The sequence below is a fragment of the Python bivittatus genome, unplaced genomic scaffold (assembly GCF_059951505.1).
Source record: "Python bivittatus isolate LINGU-HERP-01145 unplaced genomic scaffold, Pbiv_v1 ctg000690_np1212, whole genome shotgun sequence".
In the NCBI taxonomy this organism is placed as follows: Eukaryota; Metazoa; Chordata; class Lepidosauria; order Squamata; family Pythonidae; genus Python; species Python bivittatus.
In genome coordinates this window covers 1,290,304-1,314,372 of record NW_028277096.1, presented here as the reverse complement: position 1 = coordinate 1,314,372, position 24,069 = coordinate 1,290,304, and the positions used below count along the sequence as shown (strand labels likewise).

Here is a 24,069-nt window from a genome sequence, read left to right as displayed (position 1 = left end):
ATTATAATAAATAACATATACAGCAACTAAGATAAGAAGCCAGTCAACAACAATTAATACAGCCATGATACAAGCTCTATCATGTGGCCAGGGCCCCAGGCTCAGTAACAAAAGCAGGTCTTCAAGGCTTTGCAAAAAGCCAGCAGGGTTGGGGCAAGTCTAATCTCGAGGGAATGATGTTCCAGAGGGTGGATGCCCCAACAGAAAAGGCTCTCTTCTGGGTCCCACCAGGTGACACTCCCTAATGGACAGGACCCAGAGCATGCCTCTCCTCTTGGATCTGACAGGACAGGTAGATACAACCAGGGAGAGACAGTCTTGCAAGTAACGGAGCTCCAAACCATGAAGGGCTTTAAAGGTGACAACCAGCACCTTGAATTGAACTCAGAAGCATACTGGCAACCAATGCAACTTGTGGAGCAGTGCTGCCTTTGGGAATATAGTGGAATATTCCTCTACATAAAACTAATATAAACTCCCTGGCCTCAAACCCTAGATTACCCTTGTTTTCTGATCTGATGTTGCATTTTGCATGTTGTTTAGTGGGAGGATTTGTTTGTATGTAGGAGATCACTGAGGAGTCTAGGGTTCTCCACAATCTGAAGTGCTGCAGACCCAGGTCAGCCATTCCAGTAACCGAGATGGGGCTTTACCAGTCTTCCGTTTGGTGAATCAGAACTTTCTGTGTTTAATTCAGTGGGAATTATGCCCAAATCCTGCAAAAGCAGTTAACAAGAGCCATGGAATAATTCTCCTACAATGTTCAGAGACTGCAGTGAATCTTTAAAATAGAAATTTGGAGTTGAAGTCAGAAGTGGCATTTCTGGTCAAGAGCCACAAAATCAGCTTCTGTGCATGTTTCTCAAACCCGGTACAATCTGGGCCAGGCATTCAAACCCTGTCTGAAGCTACCAGCAGTGCTGTGACATGCAATTGTGGCTTTTCAGATGCCTTAAGATAGCCGCCCTCAACTGGTGGCATGTGGACCATGGATGGGGCTCATAAATCGCGCCCATGGGACACTAGGTAAGTCACTAAAACTTTAAATCTCTACCATACATTTGTATCTGAGCATTTAAACTGATCATAAATGCATAACTCTCTATCCAAAAAAGTGGTTTTTTTTTTATCTCCACTGGATCCTTTGATAGGCCGATGGACGTAAGATACAAAGGTGAAGACTCGCTGCCATTAAGAGCCGTAATCTGGAAGGGAGTGAGTGTGTGGCTGTAGCAGAACCTTTCCCTCCATGGTTTGTATCGTAAGCCAGCGTCTCCTAGCAACCAATCCCGAGAAGGATGGCCAATTTATCTGCAGAGGGTGTTAAGGCTGTCCTTGAGCTACAGGTAAATAAAAGACAGGAAAAAGTTGAAGGTGATCATGGCCGAGGGGAAGGGATAGCCCCAGAAAATCTTGGCGAAATATAATATCTGAAGCTGTTTGCCGATTCCATTCCCATGGAAACCAGGAGGAGTTCTAAAGAAAGCTTCAGAAACCTTCCTGCCTTCTCCTGGAGAAATCTTGGAGGCTTGTGTTCGTAAACTTTCTGTTTTTCCTCACTGCTTTTTCGACTTTTTTTCTAGCCTAGAAAATGTGGTCAGGAAAATGCTGCTGCACAGTGTCTGTTGATTTTAAAAGTACCAGGAGATGCACTGGTTACAGCAGCCTCAGATGCCTCAACCAAATTCTGACTGTGCAGTTGAATGGTTAGGGTTCGCTCTGATATGACATTTTAAATCCAGGGAGGGGTTTTTCACAGTGGATTTCGGGTGTTTGCGTGTGAGAAAGAGAGAGGTTGAACCTGATGGCAGAGGTTTCTCTTTTTTCAGAACAATGAAATTAACTACTGGATTCTTGGATTGTTTGGATATTTGACTTCCTAACCTTTATCCACTTATATATTACATGTTCATCATTCATCAGCTCGGGCTGGTGTAAGGGATTGTCCAGAGAGACGAAGAATGTGAGTGGCTCCACTTACTCGGCGGCAAAGTGGAGATTTAAACCTGTGTTTGTCTACTAAAGTTTCCCATTTATATTTTGCTCTGTGTTTTTTTTCAAAAATCACAATGGTAAAAATATAATTATACTGCGGTGACACATCACTAGAAAAAAAAGTACAATTGCTTTTGAACAGTCCCAGTTTGATTATGATTTTGATGGTGTATATTCTATATAATTTTTTAAAAATGATTATTATTGTCCATGGTCTGGAGCGGTTCAACTCAAGCAGAATAAAACAAATGAATTAGCATTATAGGCAAGATTTTCAAATTTGGTTATTTATTTATAAATTGCCCTAATCCATAATATGTTTTTTGTTAAATACTGTGTTGTGTGATCCCAGGTATTGTGTTTTGCAAACCATGGTTTGTGGCTGATTATAAGGTATGAGCCAGGCCACTATGGCTGGTTCAGAAAACTCAGGTTAAAACAATGTTTTAATGTGAAGTGTGAAGCCAGCCACAGAATTAGAACTTTATAACTGGCAGAGATTTTAAAAGTTAATCTAGTTCATCCCTCTGATTAAAGCAGAATCTACAATTCAGAATGCAACTTCAGCATCGCTAAAACCCTTTGCAGGCTGAACTCTTCTACAAACTATGTAGCCAGATGAAACATCCCAGTGTCATCTGCATTTTTAGAACTGTATAAAAGGAAATACTCTCAGGCAGATTCTTTTCCCACTAGACTGTTTCAGAATTGAGAGCAAAACTCAGTCGGATGACAGAGTTCTTTTTTATGTAGCTCCTTTAGTGTCCTTTAGTGCACTCTTTTTCAGTGTCTTTTGAAGGAACATATTTGACCACATTCACAGAAAATTTTATCTTGGCTTAACAAAACCTAGTTATGATGTTCATATAACATATTCTGTCCAAACAGATAAAGCATTGTGGTTTAATGTGATGATCTGTTAAAGCTAACAGATTCGTCCTACAAAAATCTGGGTGACTGCCAGATTGCAAGAAAGAGTTTTCTGTGTTTCTTTGATAAGCTAATGGTTGAGTTCTGCAACATGTTGAAAAGCAAATGTCCCACCCTCATTTTAGCTTAGTTAAGCCTGTTTGTTGAACATAGTCCCATAGTCAAAACCTTTGCCCCTTAAGTCTGAATTTACTTGTAGAAAGTCCACATTTAAAATAAATAAAAGCCTACATGTTTGACTATGAAAAGAAAACAAATGCTCAGCTGGAAGGAACCCTGGAGACCATTTAGTTCAACCCCCTGCCCAGTGCAGCGGTTGACTAGTATAGCATCCTGACTGATTACTATCCAGCCTCCATTTAAACCCTTCCAGTGAAGGAGAGGTTTTTGAACAGCTTTTACCATTACATTTTTTTTCTTGACATCCAACTGAAATCCACTTCTTTATAATTTAAACTCATGGTTTCCTGCCCTGTTTTCTGGATCAACGCTGAACAATTCTGCCCCGTCTCCTTCATGACCAATTATACAGATTCTTGAAGGCATCTATCATCTCTTTGCAGCCTTCTAACTTCCATACTAAACATATCTGGTACCTCCAACCATTCCTCTTCGTTTTTCCGTCCATGCTCTATTGTCTTAGTTGATTCCCTCTGAACTGAATCTAGTTTGTCTATGTTCTTCCAATGTTGTGATGCTTAGAACTGGGTGCAATATTCTAAGTGTGGTCTAACATTAGACTATAACCAACCCAGAATTGAGAGAAATAGTGACTTTTCTTGATTTTGGCATTGTACTTCCATTGATGCAGCCTAGCATTTGCTTTTTTTACAGCTGCATCGCCTTGCTGGTACATGTTCTGCTTGTGATCCACCAAGACATCCACATCCTTTTTTGTACTTACTGCTGCCTAGTATGGTCCTCACTATCCTGTATTCCTGCCTTTAATTTTTCCTACACAAATGTAAAACTTTGCATTTCTTCTTTGTCAAGGTCCTCCTGAATGTCCTCCAAGGTGTTTGATATCCCATATATGTTTGTGTTGTCTGTATAACTGATAATCATAGTTTCTCACCACTCATCCAAGTCATTGATCTATATGTTAAGCAGTACAGGGCCTATAAGGAAGCACTGCAGTGAGCCAGCTTGATACAGAACCATTGGCCTCACTTGCTGGGGATGATTGTTCAACCAGCTCTGCATCTATCTAATGGTAGCATAGTCCAGCCCACATTTTGCCATCTCCTCTGCTAGAATCTCATGGGAGACTTTGCTGAATAATTAACTGAAGTCAAAGTACACTGTGTCCACCCCATTCCCAGGGTCACTATCAAAACTAGTGAACAGTTTAGTTTAGCATGTCTTGTTCTCAATAGTTCATGCTGGCTCTTACTAAGCAATGCATTATTTTCTAAATGCTCACAACCCAACAAATGCTCACAAACCAACCATTTAATAATCTGTTACAGGGTTTTGCTTAGTATTGTTATTAAGTTGACCAAACTTTAGTTACACCAGTGCTCTTTTTCCCCTTTTGGAAAATTGGAGTAACATTTGCTCTACTCCAATCCTTTAGGCCATCCACCATGATTTCTGAAAGCTCAAAGAAGGAGGCTCCGAGATAACATCAGAAAACTTCTAGACTCTTGGATGTAATTGGTTTGTTCCTAGAGACTAAAACTCATGCATGGTAGCCAGATGCTCCCTAATTATCTTTACTTACTTTAAATACATATTTTTTTATTTCTGCGCTTCTTCATTGATGCGTGTGTGTGTGTAGATGTATGATTAATTGTATAGCAATTTGATGGGGGAACCAGTGATCTAGAGAGGAGTAGTAAGCTGTCCTTGACTGAATGCCATCAGATGGTATTGCTTTAGTGATGGGACCCAGAGCACGTCAACTCTGTTGAATCTTACAAGATAGGCTGAAGCAATGGGAGACAGGTGGTCCCTCAGATAACCAGGCCCCATACCATGAAGGGCTGAATAAGTAATAGCCAGCATCCTGAATTGCACTTGGAAGCTTACTGGTAACCAATGCAGCTCATGTGTTACAGTTATGTCTGGACAAGTACAACCCATTCAGAACTAAAGGGGGAAAATCCACAACACCAGAAGAACTATGAGCAACCACTCTTGTCAGGTTGAGTCTAAGCCTGTTCCTCTCCACTGAGACCCCAATAGCCTCCAGGCCCTGAGACAGGCCCTTGGCAGCATCAGTTGGTTGTCATAGAAGTGAAATATACAACTGATGATACCTGACCCTGTGTGGATGGGTGACCTCACCTAGTAGCTTTATATAGATGTTAAATAGGAGGGGTGAGAGTGTTGACCCTTTGGCACCTCACAAATCATGGGCTTAGGCTTGACCTCTTCCCCCTGTCAACACCAACAGTCCAGCAGGCAGACAAGCAGACAAGCAGAAAGTCCAGCAAGCAGTCCAGTAGAGAGTCCCACAGGCAAACCTGGTAGCTGGCCAATAGATGATCCTCCAAAATAAACTGGCCAGGTGGGAATTGGCTGTAAATGCAGAAGTCCAGTGCCCAAGCAACTGTGGGGCTCAAGCACTTGCACTTCCACCAAACCCCATCTAGCTCCTCTAGCTCCTCATCGCAATGCCACCATAAGGAAGGCCTCTCTTGCTGAAGGACTGGTGCTTAGCAGTCACCAATTGTCCTGTTGCAATAACTCCACCCATCCCACTGCAATCTTCAAAATGATGGACTTTCAACTGGACCTTTGCTGCTGCTGTGCCAGAATGAGTGTGTCCATTGTGGGACAACTTTCAACTCTTTACTAGGAGCAGGCCACAGTCTTCTATTCTATGTCTTGCCACAGTACATAATCTTACCTTGCCTTGCATCGAACATCAGCTCCTGACCAGAGCACATTCAAAGCCTCCTTCAACATTCCGTACAGCTGGTTTGACAAACCTCATCACCCATTGACTAAAGGAACACAAGCACACATCACCACCTTCTGTGCTACTAACAACAAGCACTTCTCCATGCACCATTTAAAAAAAAAAAAAGCTGTGCAGAATCACAGGAAAGTTGAGTTTCAAGAATGCTTCAGATGTAAGTTGCCTGCTGATAACATTTTGAAACTTGAAATTTATTTTCTTACATTTCCAAATACATTCCTTGTACCTAAAAAAAAATCCTTAATCTTGAGCTAGTGTTATATGTGAACCATGACCATATGGCTTAGTCAGGAAGCCATGACTGGTTTAATGCAATACCTGAACCCAACCAGATTTAAGCATGCTTAGTTTTGTGCTGGATTGGGAACTTATTTCCAGGACTGTCTCTTCACAAACAAGCCAGACCTGTAAAAAGAAAAGTTAGAATAATGCAGCATCACTGGCTATTACTCATTAGAGTTACAGGGCATTCCCATACTAGTGATTTAGCACATTTTGTAACATCATTGCTTTGATGATATAAAGGCTGTCTTCATTACTGATATATTGGTACAGCAATGGCTGGCTGAAATTGAAGATGCTGTAAATCATCAGTGTGGAAATAGCCATGCAGGAGCTGTTGAATTTGTAAACTTCCCAGAACAAACTAATTGACCACTGTGGGGGCAGAAGGCTGGGCAAATTTGATCCTGCATATTGGTTTGTGTTTTCTTAACTTCTTCCATGGTGCACATGGAACAGTGCCACATACTAACAACTTTTCTTGTTTGGTGCTTTCTTCAGCAGAAAAATGGTCGCCTGTCTCTAAGAGATTTGCTGGGGTGGAGGAAGTTTGATGAAATTCAGGAAGTGCGGCAGAGCATCCAACTCGATGCCCATTACCACAGCCTGGTGTTTGCTGCTGAGAAGGGCTTGTCCTGGCCAGCTGTAGCAGAAGTGGGAAAGTTGACAGGGGAGCTATTGGAGGAAACCCAAGGTGAGCCAAGATTGCATTTGTCACAAAAAGTGTACACTGCAAGAGTTTCAGCTGTGAAGGAAACATTTGGGCTGAGGTGAGTCAATTTTGTACCTCCTTTTATAGGTAACAAATGTGTGGTCTTCAGGGGCTCAGGGCTGTTTGTGGAATATGTCAGTGCCTGATGTGGAAGAAACGAGGGGGGAGTGGGAGTAGTAAAATCAATGGAGAAAATGAGGCCAGTCCAGGTGAAACTCCTTAAATACCAAAAACATTTTTAGTGAGTTAATTTCCTTCCTTCCTTCCTTCCTTCCTTCCTTCCTTCCTTCCTTCCTTCCTTCCTTCCTTCCTTCCTTCCTTCCTTCCTCCCTCCCTCCCTCCCTCCCTCCCTCCCTCCCTCCTCTTCCTCCTCCTCCTCCTCCTCCTGTTTACCTTATGGTTGGTTGCATAGTCAGCCAGATGTTTAGACTGGATTTGGCATTTTTGTCCACCTGTCAAGTCCTTCCCAAGGACCTGGGATAGGCAGATGTTGTTGTTTGATGGCGTTAAAGGTGGTGTTGTAGGATATAAGCTGTTCCAAGTAAAGCTGCCTTTTGAAATTGACTGATGGTGATTTTGTCAATGCCGATGGTGCTCAAGTGGTGCTCCAGATATTTTGGGATTGCACCCAAGGTGCTTATAACTATTGGCACTATCTTTGCTTTCTTTTCCCATAGTTGTTCTACTTCTATTTGCAGGTCTTTGTATTTTGTGATTTTCTCCAGTTCTTTCTCTTCTCTTCTGCTGTCTCCAGGTATTGCAATGTCCACTATCCAGACTTTTTTTTCTTTCTTATCAACAGTTGTTAAGTCTGGGGTGTTGTGTGGCAGGTGCTTGTCTGTTTGAATTCTAAAGTTCCAGAGCACTTTGGCTTCTTCATTTTCTAATACTCTGTCTATTTTCTGGTCCCACCAGTTCTTGCCTGCAGGCAACTGGTATTTCTTGCAGATATTTCAGTGCACCGTTGTTGCTACTTTGTCATGCTGTTGTTTGTAATTAGTGTTTGAGATCTTCTTGCACCAGCTAACTAGGTGGTCCACTGTGTCTTCTGCTTCTTTGCAGAGGCAGCATTTGTTGTCTGTTATTGTCTTCTCAATTCTGGCTTTATATGCATTTGTTAAGACTTGGTCTTGTGCAGCCAGAATTAGCCTCTCCGTCTCTTTCTTCAACTTGCCTGCTCTTAGTCATTGCCAGGTCTTGTTGTTATCTGCTTTGCCTGCTAGTTTTTTTTTAATGTACTGGCCATGTAATACTTTGCCTTGCCATGTCTCTTTTCTATTCTTCATTGGGTATTTTTTGTAGGCCAGTTTAGTCTCTTCAGTATTCAGTAAGCCATCATGGTGTACTAGCTTCAGTGCATCTTCTTCACTGTCCTTCAGATATTCTTCCAATGCCCTGTTTTTCTTTTTCTTCAATTGTCTGGTGTACTTGCAACTTTCTACACTCACCTTTGCTCCTTGGTAAGTAGAGTCTGTCAATATCACTGTATGGATGAAGGACATGATTAATTATCATTATTTTTCTGGTCTTCCTATCCAGGGCTTCTAGTTCTGCTTTAGTCCAGTCCACTAATGACTGGAATTGCCCAGGTGTTAATTGCCTTGACAGTATTTCCTCCACTGAGTTTGACTTTAAGATCTTCTTCGCTCTTCACTCGTTAAGATATATTTACTACTAACCTTCTTCTTGACTTCAGTGTGCTTGATGTTTTCAGCTTGAAGGGTGCCCAGGTATTTGTAGTGATCTTCTTCATCCAGACTCTTGATGTTATTTCCATTCCTTCAGTTTTCACTATTTCCCCCTGTTGATAGTAAGGGTGGCACATTTGCCCAGTCCAAACTCCATTGCAATATCTTGGCTGTATATTTGGACAGGGTTGAGCAGCGATTCCATTTCAGATGGTGTTTTTCTATACAGCTTCTGATCATCCATGTAAAGGAGGTGGGATAGCCTGGGAGATGTTTTTGATGTTTGATAGCCATGGCCTGACTAGTTCAGTATTGTTGACAGAGGAATCAATGTAATGACAAACAGTAGTGGTGATAGTAAGTCTCCTTGAAAGATTCCTATCTTGATGTTAACCTCTCCCAGTCTATCATCATTGATCAGCAACTGTGTCTTCCATTGTGCCATTAATCTTTGCACAAAGCTTCTGATGTTTTTATTGACTCCTGTTATTTCTAGGCACTTGATTATCCAGTCATGTGGCAGGGAGTAGAATGCCTTCTTGTAATCAATCCAAGCTACATTCAAGTTGGTCTTCCTTCTCTTACAGTTTTCCAAAATCATCTTGTCAATTAAATGCTGTTCTTTTGTTCCTCTGTGGTTTGGGCAGTTTCCTTTCTGCTCAGATGGCAAAAGCTTGTTTTCAACTAGATGCTGTTGGACTGCATCAACTACCATACCAGTTAGCAATTTGAAAGTTGTTGGTAAGCAGGTACTGTAATTGGCCCGTAGTTGCCTATTGCTGCCACTTTTATTGGATCTTTCATGATCAGGTAGGTTTTGTCAGATGTTAACCAATCTTCAATTTCACCTCCTTGTAGTATGTTGTTAAACTGCTTGGCAATGAGTGGGTGCAGACCAGTCAGATGCTTCACCTGGTGCTAACCAGTTCTTGATCTTCCTTGCCCTTTTCTCCACCATTTCTGCTGTTATTACAAGTTCTTTCATTTCAGCTTCTTTTTTATTCTTATCCACCTCCTTTATCCAAGCTGCATTCTTGTATTTCTTTGGGTTGTCCCATAGCTGTGCCCAGAATTGCACTGTTTCTTCTTTGTCAGGTGTTGGCTGGTTCACTGCAGTCTCTCCATTGATGGATTGGTAGAAACTTTTCTGATTTGACTGAAATTGGAGATTCTGCCTATAGTGTGCAATTTGAGCTTCGTATCTGCTGATCTTGGTTATGGCTGTTATTTGCTGCTTTATTATTTCCAGTGCTTCCTTGGTCTTCCTTGTTTCTAGGTGATATTTCTTGATCAGGTATTCTTTGGTTTTTTTGTTCTTCAGCTTCTTTTCTTTCATCTGCTCTAGCTTGCTTGCATCTGATCTTAGCATGCTGATCTTATTTTCTGACCTGATCTTCCATTTTGGTGATGCACTGTTTGACTTCTTGTCTTCTTTGCTGATTTTGCATCCAAGATCTTCAGTCATAACTGCAGCTGTACATCAGTTGGTTTGTTTCTTGCAGTGAGCTGGCGCTTATATTTGATATTACAGTATTGACATCTTTTAATACTTGTGCCAGCTGTTTCTTTGTAACAATGCAGGCAACCTTATTCTGTTGTTTTTGTGCTGTTTTAGATGGTCAGTTATTCTTTGTTTCGGTTTCTCTTGTTTTTCAGTTAGAAGACTTTGCTCTTTCTAAGGGGAAGACAGAGGAGAGGGTGCCTGGTTTGGGAATGAAAACAGTTTAATAGCAATGTTGGCTTCCTCTACTACTGACTCCCCCTGGTTTGCCTCTACAGTCTGAGCTACTACTGGCAAGACTTTAATTTCTTTGCCCTGGATAGACCTTTGCAGTTCTTCTAATTCTACTTCTGTGAATACTTTATTTCATATTATAAATTGATGCTGATCTGCTAGCCTCTGTTCTGTTATTTCTGATTCTGGATGTTGTTCTTTCCAGAACTGGTGCATTCTTTTCAGATATTTTCTTCTTGTTGGACTTGATTTGTAACAGCAGATAATTATTTGTTTGCTTTCAGTCTTCATACATTTGCAATGGGTAAACAAGTTTTCTTCTAGTAGTCCTACAGCTGCTGGCCCTGGTTGCTCAGCCAGTCCTGAGTCCTGTAGCACACTTGTCACCAGATGTCCAGGAACTCCAACACCTAGTGCCATCCTTGTTGACCCAGGCAACAACTGATCTGGTATAGGTTTCTGTAAGTTACGTCTTACCATACTGTTTATGGGAGAGATGATGATGATGATGATTTTATCTTCTTATTAGTCTTAATACCATTTTTGAACTTTACATTGATTGATTGATTGATTGAACAGTATTTATAAACTGCCCCAGTCAGTTGAGATTGTGGGCAGCATAGACTAAAACAAAATAACAATCAACAAGACCTTTGCAATAAAAATAATCCTTAAATAGACTATTGCAGATGTCCTACTATTTATGTTTTGAAAATTAACAGCAGCTGAGGCTGGGGTTGGAGGGAGCAGAAAAATTCTTAAAGGTGGCTGCATACAGAACTTGAGCTCCCAGTTGTCCATCAGAGTCATATTGGAATTTAGGGAAATTTGAGTCACTGAGAAGTGCAGACAGGGAGGAGATCCAAATGATCCCACATTCCTCACTGCTGGTAGATTCCATTTCGTTTGCTCATGAGGTTTCAGCATAAAGACAAAAAGGTTGCCACTTTTTTGGTCTGCTCCTGAGCCATTGAGAACAGTTTAACATGCAGAAAATTGATGAATAAACCTTTTTCTATCCAGAGTAATTATGTGAAACATGATTTTTATAACATAGTATACTATATTTTATGTGGTTTCATACAAGGCACAAAACAATTTTTAGAATTATGTATAACTGTAAACAGGTTAGGACTGGATTAATAATTCAATATAAACAAAAGCAACATGGAGGCAAATTTGAAACATTATTTTGATGCCTTGCAACTAAGACATCAATGTATATAATTAGAAATTCAAATAATATTCAGTGGTACAAGTTGAATTAGCACTGGACTCCTCTTGATTAGGATAGAACCATTCTTCCCTGACATTAATGAATAAATATCTACTATCTCAAAACTGTACTTCAGGAATTTGGATAAAGTGGAAACAATCTTTGCTTCTTGAACTTTCTCCTCATTTTCCTTTCCTAGGTCATTCATTTTTAAAGCATGAAGTTACATATGTCAATTCCAAGATAGAAGATTTTATAAAATTAGAAACTTAGTTACTGATGAAAATCACACTATTACTGAATATGTTATGCAAAACAATTGCTCACAAATTGGAACTTGGTTTCAGAGGAATCAGGTTCAATGGTTCCTTTGTAAACTATTTTCATCACATCAATTAAGGCAATTAACTTTTGAAGAGTGGTGGATATCTAATTCATTTTAAAGCAAGGCAATGCCATTAATATTACATTAAGAATATTAACCAGAATTGATTGACTGACTGACTGACTGACTGACTGATTCATTATGGGCCATCAGGTCAGTGTCAAATGTTAGTGACCACATAGACAGACCTTCTCCAGAATGATCTGTTCCCAATTTGGTGCTACAGGTCTCCCAGTGGTGTACCCATTGCCACTGTAATCAAGTCTGCTTCTGCTTCTGCTTCTGCTTCTGCTTCTGCTTCTGCTTCTGCTTCTGCTTCTGCTTCTGCTTCTGCTTCTGCTTCTGCTTCTGCTTCTGCTTCTGCTCCTTCTCCTTCTCCTTCTCCTTCTCCTTCTCCTCTTTTCTTCCACCTTCCCCAGCATTATGGACTTCTTCAAAAGTCCAACTATCACTTCCATAGAGCATCACAGGGAAAACTATTGCCTGCATGATTCTGATCTTCGTAGCTGTAGACATGACCCAGCAACCAAATATCTCTTCCAAGGACTTCATGGCTACTCTACTAAGTGCTAGTCTGCAGCACTGTTGATAATTGATCCTAAAAGGCAGAAGCTATCCAACACTTCCATATCTTCATTGTCAGTTCTAAGACTGGTTGCTGTACCTGTTGTCATTAGTTTGGTCTTCTCTATATTTCATGTTAGTCCCATTTTTTCACTATGCTCCTTGGCTTTCATTACTAAAAGAGCTATTAGTTTGTGAGATTCATCTGTCTCCCAATGAAGGGTTGAAACCTCTAGTCACACTATTTCTTTTAAATGCTATCTCTTTTAAATTCTCATTATCTTAATTATACTGCTTATTTTATTTATTCTATGCTGTTGCTGAGCAACATTTTTGTTGCATTTGTTTTATGCTTGTCAGATTCTTTCTTGGAAATACTATGGAATCCTTATGTTAAGGCATGGAATGAAGTTTAAAAAGATAGGTTAAGGTGGGAAAAATTACAGTTGTCATTGTTGGGGAGAATCTCTGTGATTAAGATGAATGTTTTGCCTGGAATGTTATTTTTGTTTCAGACAAAGCTGTTTTGACAACTGATGTACCAATTAAATAATGGCAGAAAGACACATCTAAACTTGTGTGGCAGGGGAACAAACCATGTGTCAAATATAAGGTGTTACAAGATGTTAAAGAAAGAGGAGGTTTGGGGTACCTGATTTGAAATTATACCTTGCAGTTTGTTGTTTAGTTTGGATGAAAGAGTGGGTGCTGCTGAGAAATAGAAGATTGTTGAAGTTAGAAGAACACAATTTGAGGTTTGGGTGGCATGGTTATTTATGGTATGATAAAACTAAAGTTAATGTAGATTTTAAAAATCATTTTGTCAGATGTGTCATACTGAGAATATGGAATAAATATAAATTTGGGTTGTGTCCAAAAATACCTTTGTGGATTTCACCATAAGAAGCATATTATAGAAGAGAAATGATAACTAAACATAAATGGTTAATTTATGGTGACATATTAGAAGTTTCCCAGGGAAAACTCAAAATAAAATCAAGAGAAGATTTGACATTAGAGGGATACATGTGTCAATGGTCTTCCTATGTACAATTATTAGAAAGATTTAAAGTAGATAAAAGGACTTTTGCTTTTGAATGTTTTAAGACTGAATTTAAAACAGAATTATGTACAAATGATGATCATCTTATTGCTAAAATGTACAAACTTTTATTGCAATTTGAAACAGAAGAACAACAAGTGAAAGAATGTATGATAAAATGGGCTAAAAAATTTGGTTATAATATACAGATGGGATAATGGGAAATATGTGGATGAAAGGACTGAAATTTATATTATGTTATAATCTTAAAGAGAATTTATATAAAATGATATATCATTGGTATTTGTCACCAGAAAAATTGTCTAAAATGTATAAAGGTACCTTGAATTTATGCTGGAAATGTGAACAATAAGAGGGGATGTTTGTTGTGCCTGGTGGACATGTGTTTGTTATGGAATGCCTGCTCAATTATTAGGAAGGTTTAGATTTCATCTGATTATGAAATTGATTGATCTGTTTTATTTGCTGCTATCAATGAAATTTGGTTAAACCCTGATGATATGGGATCTGTTGTAGTCCTTTCACAAGGCAAATTCCAATTAGAACATGCTCTCAGATGCTCAGGATGGCCTGGTGGCCTGGCTTCATTACACACCCAGGTTTGCAAATTTCTGTCTATATCTTCAGTAGCTATTCCTTTGAATTCTTAGCTATTGAAATGAAATTCTCAGTACAATGCTTAATTCCAGTTATATATTCTCCACCTAGTGTTAAGAGTTTATTTGTTGAAGAACTTTCCTCATATATTTTATCTTTGTTAGAGCTAGATGTTCTATTATTTCTGCCTGGGGATTTCAATATTCATAGGATTTGCCCTAACTTGGTAAGGATGTTCCTTCAGTGAAAACTTCTTTTGACCTGAAGTTGTGAGGGGCTCTTCTTACATGTTCTCATGATAGCATTATCTTAATTTGGGCTAAGGATTGGTACCCCAAATTTCATGATTTATTCATAGAAACCCGATGTGACCACTTCATTTTACATTTTCCTTTTCAAGGTATGCCCCTTTCTCCTCTAACTTATCAACATGTTTTGACTAGATCTATCCACGCTAGGTTGCTTAGCTCATTTTCTGATACTGTGTTGGCTGTTTTTTTATTCTCACTGGCCTTCATCTGAATTTGAATCTCCTGAGGCATTGACAATGGCCTTTAATTTTGCCACTGGAACTGCAGTTGACTTTTTGACTCCAGCCTTTGCATAATCTTAAAAAGGAGTCCCCATCAATGACTGTCTCTGGACATATGGAACATTCAAATTGATGTTTGGACATTAGAATGGAAATATGAAAAGGACCCCTCCACTGGCAATAAGGATTCCTTTCATAAAGCTCTTATCCATTTTTTTTGCATTGCTGAAACAAGCCAAGGAATGTTATTAGCAAAATTTAAATTCTGCTCAAGCTGAGTTCCCTAGACAACTTTGTGTTACATTCCAGTCTCTTTATTTCCACCACCCGTTGCTATTGAAAGTCTTCTTTCCATACATCTGGGGACTTTGGGAGATATACTTTGTCAAAAATTGAAATGCTCCAGGCATCTGCCTCTATTCAGGACTTGCAAACTGTTTCTATTGGCCTACATTGTTCTTCATCTAGTCTTTTTTTGTTGTTGTTCAGTCGTTAAGTCGTGTCCGACTCTTGACTCTTCGTGACCCCTTGAACCACATCACGACAGGCCTTCCTGTCCTTCACTGCCTCCCTGAGTTTGCTCAGTTTCATGCTCATTGCTTCAGTGATGCTATCTAACCATCTCATCCTCTGCCGTCCTCTTCTCCTTTTGCCTTCAATCTTTCCCAGCATCAGGGTCTTCTCCAAAGAGATCTCTCTTCGCATTAGGTGACCAAAATATCTGAGCTTGAGCTTCATTATCGATCCTTCCAATGAGCAATCAGGGTTGATTTCCTTTAAGATTGACTGGTTTGACCTCCTAGCAGTCCAGGGGACTCTCAAGAGTCTTCTCCAGCACCACAGTTCAAAGGCATCAATTCTTCGGCGCTCCGCCTTCTTTATGGTCCAGCTCTCACAGCCATACATTACTACTGGAAAAACCATAGCTTTGACTATGCGGATCTTTGTCGGCAAGGTGAGGTCTCTGCTTTTTAATATGCTATCTAGGCTTGCCATAGCTTTCCTCCCAAGGAGCAAGCGTCTTTTAATTTCATGGCTGCAGTCTCCGTCTGCGGTGATCTTGGAGCCCAAATAAATGAAGTCTGTTACTGCTTTCATTTCTACCCCTTCTATTTGCCAGGAATTGATGGGTCCAGATGCCATGATCTTAGTTTTTTTAATGTTGAGTTTCAAGCCAGCTTTTGCACTCTCCTCTTTCACCCTCATCAAGAGGCTCTTTAGTTCTTCTTCACTTTCTGCCATTAGGGTGGTATCGTCCGCATATCTGAGGTTGTTGATGATTCTCCCTGCAATCTTAATTCCGGCTTGTGATTCTTCCAGCCTGGCATTTCTCATGATGTACTCTGCATATAGGTTAAATAAGCAGGGTGACAGTATACAGCCTTGTCGTACACCTTTCCCTATTTTGAACCAATCAGTTGTTCCATGACCGGTTCTGACTGTTGCTTCTTGGCCCGCATACAGATTTCTCAGGAGACAGGTAAGGTGGTCTGGTATTCCCATCTCTTTAAGAATTTGCCACAGTTTGTTGTGATCCACACAATCAAAGGCTTTTGCATAGTCAATGAAGCAGAAGTAGATATTTTTCTGGAACTCTCGTGCTTTCTCCATGATCCAGCGAATGTTGGCGATTTGATCTCTAGTTCCTCTGCCTCTTCGAAACCCAGCTTGTACATCCGGTAGTTCTCGGTTCATGTATTGCTGAAGCCTAGCTTGTAGGATTTTGAGCATAACCTTGCTAGCATGTGAAATGAGTGCAATTGTGCAATAGTTTGAGCATTCTTTGGCGTTGCCCTTCTTTGGAATTGGAACATAAACTGACCTTTTCCAATCCCGTGGCCACTGTTGCGTTTTCCAAACTTGCTGGCATATTGAGTGCAGCACTTTAACACCATCATCTTTTAGTATTTTAAATAACTCAGCTGGAATACTGTCATCTCCACTAGCTTTGTTGTTAGCAATGCTTCCTAAGGCCCACTTGACTTCACTCTCTAGGATGTCTGGCTCAAGGTCAGTGATCACACCAGCGTGGACATCAGGGACATTAAGATCTTTCTTGTATAGTTCTTCTGTGTATTCTTGCCACCTCTTCTTAATCTCTTCTGCTTCTGTTAGGTCCCTGCCTTTTTTGTCCTTTATCATGCCCATCTTTGCACTAAACGTTCCTTTCATATCTCCAATTTTCTTGTAGAGATCTCTAGTCTTCCCCATTCTATTGTTTTCCTCAATTTCTTTGCATTGTTCATTTAAGAAGGCCTTCTTATCTCTCCTTGCTATTCTCTGGAAAACTGCATTCAGTTGCTTATATCTTTCCCTTTCACCCTTGCTTTTCGCATTCCTTTTTTATTTTTGTCCAATTATGAAAGTAATGGTAGCCAAAATAGCTTCTGAAGTTCCATATATTACATGCCCTTTACTTCTTTTTTTAAACATATCTCTTTCTTTCTCCTGTTCTTCACTAGACAGGTCAGTGGTTGTTTTGCACCAAGCATTTTTCCAGACTTTCTGAGATACACCTAACTTCACCCTCTTTTGTTTTTGTTTAAAATTATTGAGCAAGAAACTGGTCCCTTTCCATTTTTTCTGATTAGCCAGTAAATAATCTCATTGGCCCATTTAAATCATGGTTTCTTGTGAGTCATTCTACTGATTAAGCACTGGCTCACGTTGGTCATGATTTGCTAGTAGTTAAGACAAACTATTAGTCATCAGCACTGGTGCTGCTGGATTAGCCTCTGGCATTTAACACCCTTGATCATCATATTTTACTAGCTTCTTTTGCTCATTAGATGTTGATTTGGCTTTTCATTGCTTTCAGTCCCGTATTTCTCATAATACTTTTCTGGTCACATGGAAGAGTTTTGCTCTTAGACCTTCCCTTTATCTGTAAGAGTTCCTCAGGGTTCAATTTTAGGTCCACTTTTGTTCACTTTCTATACTTTGTTGCTGGATCCTCTGATTTCTCTTTTTCAGTTCAATTATCAGTATATATTGATAATTGAATAATAATATATATTCTGGTGACATCCATTTCTCTCCCCTAGTTTTGGATGATGTGGTGCAGTTGCTTTGCTGGGATTTGTTCCTACTACCTTAATCTAAATTTGGACAAGACAGAGCTTATTGTATTGTATCCTGATCACCCTTATTTTTCCTTGTCCCATTTTTTTTTAATGAATTTCTTAAGAATGTCTGCAGCCAATGTTGCTGCCAGTGTGAAATTTGGGAGTTTTTTTTAAATCAATGAGAGATTTACTGTAAAGATTTTCATCAATAAAGCCGTAAGAAACTTACCACTTTTATCTGCTGAATATATAAAGCATTCAACCATTTCTTATCATTGACACAGCCAAGTAGTTAGTTCCTGCCTCCTGGTGTCTTGTCTGGACTATTAGTAGTTTGCTGGCAGCCCTTCCTGACTCTGCTCTCTGCCCTTTCTTTGAGATCCAGAATAGTGCAATTTGTGTGGTCCTTGACCTTTCCCAATTTATCCCTCTTTCTTCCTTCTGCCAATCTTTGTGTTGGCTGGGTCTTTGGAAGTATTACCAGTTCCAAATGCTGGTGCTGACTCTTTGGGCTGGGCATACAGGAAAGACCACTTACTTGAACTGTTTGCTTGTAATTTATGTTCCTGTATGCTTAGCTCTATTGTGCAGTCAGGGTTGCTTAATTTTCCACATGTCAGAATGGCTACCTCATGTTTTGAAGGTACATTTGGAATCTCGTTTCCCAAGATTTGGAAAGGCCTTTAAAATTCTTCTTTGTTCAGGATCTTTATGAAGTTAGAATAATCTTCGTTTTTCAGGTGTAGTACCTGACTCAATTTAAATTATGGTAGTGTTGTTTTACACTATGTTGTGAATTTTATTGTTATTTATTTATGTATCTATTTAAAAGACTTATACAGCCACTCATTTATGCACTATAACTCTGGATGGCTTATAAACAGCAATAATAAGAGCAAAAGGCACACTGGTGTCCAAAAACTCTCAGCATTCCCCACACATCAACAGGCAACTTTACTGGGGTCCAATCTCACCTTACCCTAGTGCTTGTTGGAAAAGCCAGCTCTTCAAGCCTTTCCAGAAGGCTAGGAGGATAGGGGCCTGCTGAATTTCAGGGGAAAGAGTCTTCCATAGGGCAGTGGCAGCCACCGAGAAGGCATGCTGCCTAGGCCCCACTAGATGGCATCATTTACAGGAAGGGATCTGGAACATGCCTACCCTATCTGAGCTGATGGAACAGTGCTACATATAAATGCATACCAAATAAAAATACTATTCCTATCTACCTTGACACTATAAAACCAGCATTCTTAAAAAAAAAAGTCACAGGTTCCCCCATTTACAAAGTAGGTTGAAGCCATTTTTGTGTAGTGATCTGGATCATAGTTAGGAGACTCCGACTCCACCCTGTCCCATGATGATATCTCAATTGACATATGGGTCAAGCTTACACAAGCCAAGATTCCCTAGTGGTCAGATTTGTAATTTGCATCTTGATTTCCAGTCACCTTATTTTGGGAGGCAGAGACATGTGTGTCAGTTTGTGAAAGAAAGAAATGCCAAATTTGTTTGTGTAGACATCTGCGACAGTGTGGCATTTTATATCTGGTGGCCTAGCCTGCTTATGTGAGTCACTTAGTTCAAGGCCTCTTTGTTGCCCCTCACCTCATTTGAGACGTTTCTTAGTAGTGTGAAGCCTAAGCCTTCCTTTCCTTTTGTCATCTATATATGTCCTCCTATGCTGGTTGAACACATTTCCCTCCATTTGTTTTGCTGTAGGCAGATTCACTTTCTTCTTGACTCTAGTGGGAACAATAGTGTTGTAACCTCTTTAATATGCTAGGCTTCACTCAGGCCCCCCTTTTAATGATGAGATGTTTTTAGGATTTTTGTTGTCATGTCTACACTACAGAACATTCCACTTCCAAGAGAACCATTGTGCCACGATGTTTTTTCACCTGCAGCTGATGTAATCATGTTCTTATTTTTATTTATTTATTTAGTTGCTTAATATATCTGCCCATCTCGCGAATGTGACTCTGGGCAGCTAGCAACCTGTTAAAACAGTAAAAAACAATATTAACGAAGGGTAAAAACCTACAGCGGTCACCGAAGGTAAACCCAGACAAAACAGGGTACAAAAACCTCTCAGTGGGTGATCTAACCTCCTGACTCCCAGGCCCTGGAGCACATTCAGGTCTTCAGTGCTTTACAAAAGGCTGGCAGGTTTGGGGTCAATCTAATCTTGGGGATATGGTGTTCCAGTGGGCAGGCACTGTGACAGAAAAGGCACACTTCTGAGGTCCCATAAGAAGACATTCTTTAATTGAAGGGACCCAGATCATGCCTCTCCTGTCAGGCATAGTGGGAAGGGTAGAAAAAAACTGGGAGATGTGGTCCCATAAATAACCTGGCCCCATGCCGTGGAGGGTTTTAGATGAAAGAAGCACTTTGAATTCCACCTGTGAGCGCACTAGGAGCCACTTCAGCTCTCAGAGCACAGATGTAACTTACCAAGATGTACCTGTGACTGCCTGCACCACTGCATTCTGAACCAGCTGCAGCTTCTGGGTGGTCTTCAAGGGCAGCCCCATGTAGAGAATAAGCATTCTTATGCACATAGCTCAGTTTTCGCTGGATTTATAATGTGATCAGCTATCACCCATCAAGGGGTTACTATGGAAAAGTGGATATGCATTTACAGCAGAGACACATGCTACAAGCTGTAAATCATAGGCCTCCAGTTGTGTGAGAAGTGGATGATCGTTACGACAACTTTCCCCACCATAGCATCTTGCATTGGAACTATAATTCTCATTATTCCCAGGAAAAATGACATGATGGGAGTTTCAGCGCATCATATCTGAAAGCCACCAAGTTGGATCAAGAACAATCACAATTCCCTAAGACCTGTAAGAGATCAAATGCCATTTGCCCTCCAGTTTGCTCCCACTTCCACCTTAATTGGTGGAAGAACATAAGACATAAGAACATACTTGGAATAGGACCTTTTCTGCATTGTCACTATTTAGTTTGATTTATCCCCAAGCCCTATAAAGGATTCCCAGAGCAAAAAAGGTAAATACAAACTGAAACAACAAAAACATTACAATTAAAGCCATTTAAATATTGCCACTGGTGTCTTCAGATGATTTATTTTATGTCAGCATGTGTTCTGGCTGATACATATTTGCTAAACTGCAGGTTTTTCCCAGCTTTAAAACCTGGGTCCTATTTTTAAACATCTTCTGATGTTATTCCTGTTTTCTATGTATTTTGTATTGCAAATAGACTCTTAACAAAGGCAAGAAAATATTGCATCCTCTGTGTCTGTGTGTGTGTGTGTTTGTGTGTGTGTGTGTACATGGCTATCTAGCTATCAACTTTTTAAAGCAACTTTATATGGGTTTTAATAGAAAAAATGAATAATAATAATAATAATAATAATAATGACAGCCAAGAAACTAGTATTTTAAAAGCCTAATAACTTCTGATGTATAAGCTTTCATGGGCTTGCTTACAAAAGTTTATGCCATAATAAACTGCTTATCTGTAAGGAGATGACTGATTAATATTGCTGCAACTAATTAAGATAGTCACCTTTCTAGAAACAAAAGTCTAAGATAATAACAATGTCTTCTAAGTTTGGCCAACTGCTTTGCTGATCTTTTCCTGCTTAATTTTCATAACAGCCTTGATAAGTAGCTAATTTCTGCTTAAATCTGTGTCACATCTCCCTCTTGTGGCTGGGATAGAGCAGGAATCCCCTTTAAAAAGTAAAAAAAAAAGGGCCTTAGTAAAAAAAAGATTAGTAAAAAAAAAAAAAAAAAAAGGGCCTCCTTGAATAATCAGCCCTGACAGCTTATTCATTCCCCAGTAATTATTTGCATGATGATGAAGGGAGTTTGTGCACCAACTCACACAACTTTCTAAACGCAGGTTTAGAAAAAAACCCAATTGCTGTGCTCACTGCAGTGTAGAAATAAATAAACGGTACTGTAGTTAAAAGTGATGTCCTGGTTCTGTGACATACTGTGACAAAAGCTAGGCTCCCACAACAGTCTGAATTATGAACTACCCAAACCCACTGCAGCCAAGTTGAATATGTTATACTAATTCAATCTGCATGGAGCCAGACCTACATTATATGCATGGATAGAGCAAACACAGCCTCAAAGTTGGTTGACCTTCTTTCCTCTCCTTTCCTCTCCCTTTTCTCTGTTGTTCTACTTATAGCACTTATTTTAGACTGGAAGCGTCTCAGGGCAGAGACCTGTCCTCTTGAGTTCTGTGAGGCATCATCTCTACTGATGCTTCTTTATAACAATACAAGCAATAATAAAATCATCTCAGGAGACAGCCTAATCTAGAAACATGTATGTGGTAATGTACACGTGCGTATGTGTGTGCAAGGCATCCTCCATCATTGTCTGCAACGAGCATGGCCGGTATTAGAATGGGGATCGCTGCATACATATACATTTACATACCGCCCCCCCCCCCGCCAACCTGCCGAGTTGGAGAAGGTGGTTATTAAGGGAAATCAATTGTAGAGGCTGAATGGTTGCATTGACCAAGTAGGTTGTGGGGGATCAGAATTGTCAGCAATAGACTCTGTACATTAGGACAAGGTAGATTTATTAGCGGCTCCTTATCTAGGCCTTTTGTTTTGAGAAGAAGGGATATTAAATGGGGTGACTACTTCATATTGAAATGTTAAACTCAAATCTATATTTTATGTTTGAAAAGTAGGTCAGGTCCGCTCGGCTGAATTCTCCTTTATGCAAATGCCCATAATGAATATCTATACAGAAATTTAACATATCAACATAATAGCCTGAAGTTCAGCTTTGCCCCAATATGCTTACTTCCAATATACAGGGATTTATATTTTTTGTACAGCGGGCCATTGAAGTATATTCACTCCCACCCTGACACAGGCTGTGTCCCCACTTGCACCTAACCTTGTACAAGCATGTCCTGGCAATGATTGTTTTCTGTCATGTCACCATGATGTTGCTTTCATCTTGTCCCCAGCCTGAGACAGGCTTATGTCGTCCTTAGCTGTACTTACGCTAAAGTAATGTTTTCATCCTTATTCTGATACTATCGAAAGGTAGCCTCAAAGTGCGTAAAATCTGTTGAGCTTTGTTATCTTGATGAGTCCATTCAATGAGAATCCAGCAATTAGTTGATATCAGCTACTTCAGAAGAGCACTAAACCCATGCTTAAGAGGAGCTGAATGCTAGTTCAGTGCTATTCCAGAAGACAAGGAGCCGGAACATCAGCTGATAGGAGTGTGAGGGGTGTGTGTGTGGCACTGTGAAACAACAGAGGAGACATCTCTTCCATTTCATTGTGAAGCTCCCCCCTTCTCCCAGCATCACTACTCAGTTGCTGTTTGGGCCCATTCAAGCTTCCGAGCCAGAGAGTAACTCAGAGAACGGGCGGGCACAGTGAGAGAGCCAAGTCTGAAAGAACTGGACCTTGCTACTGCCAAAGCAAAATAGCCCTGGAAGACAGTGTCCAGGGACCAAGTAGGCAAAAAGGATGCCTGTAGCAGTCTAAATTGGCCAATAGGTGCCAGGCTGATTCCAATCCCTAGTCATCACCAACTTTACCACTACCAGAATACTCCAAGAAGTGTATTCATGGTGGAACCTTTGAAGAGATAAAGGGAAAAACACTACTTTGAAAGCAGCACAGCTATGAACAACTCAAGGCTCCCGCGGGTATGGGCTGGAGATCAGATGAGCCAACATCACGAGGGTGGAGCAGAAACAAGAGGCTGCCGGGGGTTGTTTGTGTTGCACTTAAGTGCAAGTGAGGAAAGGCTCTCACTCCACTCTGGAGCACAACTGGCTGATTACATCAGGCACAATTACCATAATCATCATTCCTTTTTAAAAAAAATTAACTGTATAGCCTGATGAAAGGTTTTAATAAATCCGAAAGCCTGCAACTATTAAAAAATGATTGCCCTAATTAAAAGTATTGCCTCTTTGGAATGCTTTATTTTGACTCCTTTTTACATTGTAAAAGATGGTTGGGGAATATTAATGCAGTAAGGCATTTTTCTTTTCCTAATCCAGTGGTTCAGATCCAACTTTATGTCTATGGATTCCCCAGTCAGTGTGTTGGAAGTAGCAGTATACTTGGTGAAGGGGGGTACTGGCAGGTAGCAATGGGAAAATCTGTGAAATTCGTTTTATTCAAGTTTGCAGTTCAAAAAAAAAAATGCAATTTATGCATTTTTGTATAGATTTCCTAATGAATGCATTTTCCCATATTTCCCTAATATGTATTTTTATGCATACTTTCCCCCCATAGTGCAATTTGATGGCACTTTTTACCTTATCTGCAGTTTTCAAATATTTCCTTCAAGTTGGAAAGGAGGTTGTTAAATTTGGAAAAAAGCAGGTTTTTATTGCAAACATG

At 40.1% G+C, this 24,069-nt stretch overlaps 1 protein-coding gene across 1 annotated transcript in view; it reads left to right on the top strand.

The window, feature by feature from the left end:
* Positions 1-1,292: 1,292 nt before the first annotated feature.
* Positions 1,293-24,069, top strand: part of CUNH8orf74 (chromosome unknown C8orf74 homolog) — a 41,320-nt gene continuing 18,543 nt past the window's right edge. The window contains exons 1-2 of the mRNA XM_015888491.3: positions 1,293-1,346; positions 6,635-6,827. Coding sequence (XP_015743977.3) covers positions 1,299-1,346; positions 6,635-6,827 — 241 coding nt within the window. The 5' untranslated portion in view covers positions 1,293-1,298. The remainder of the gene's footprint in view (positions 1,347-6,634; positions 6,828-24,069) is intronic.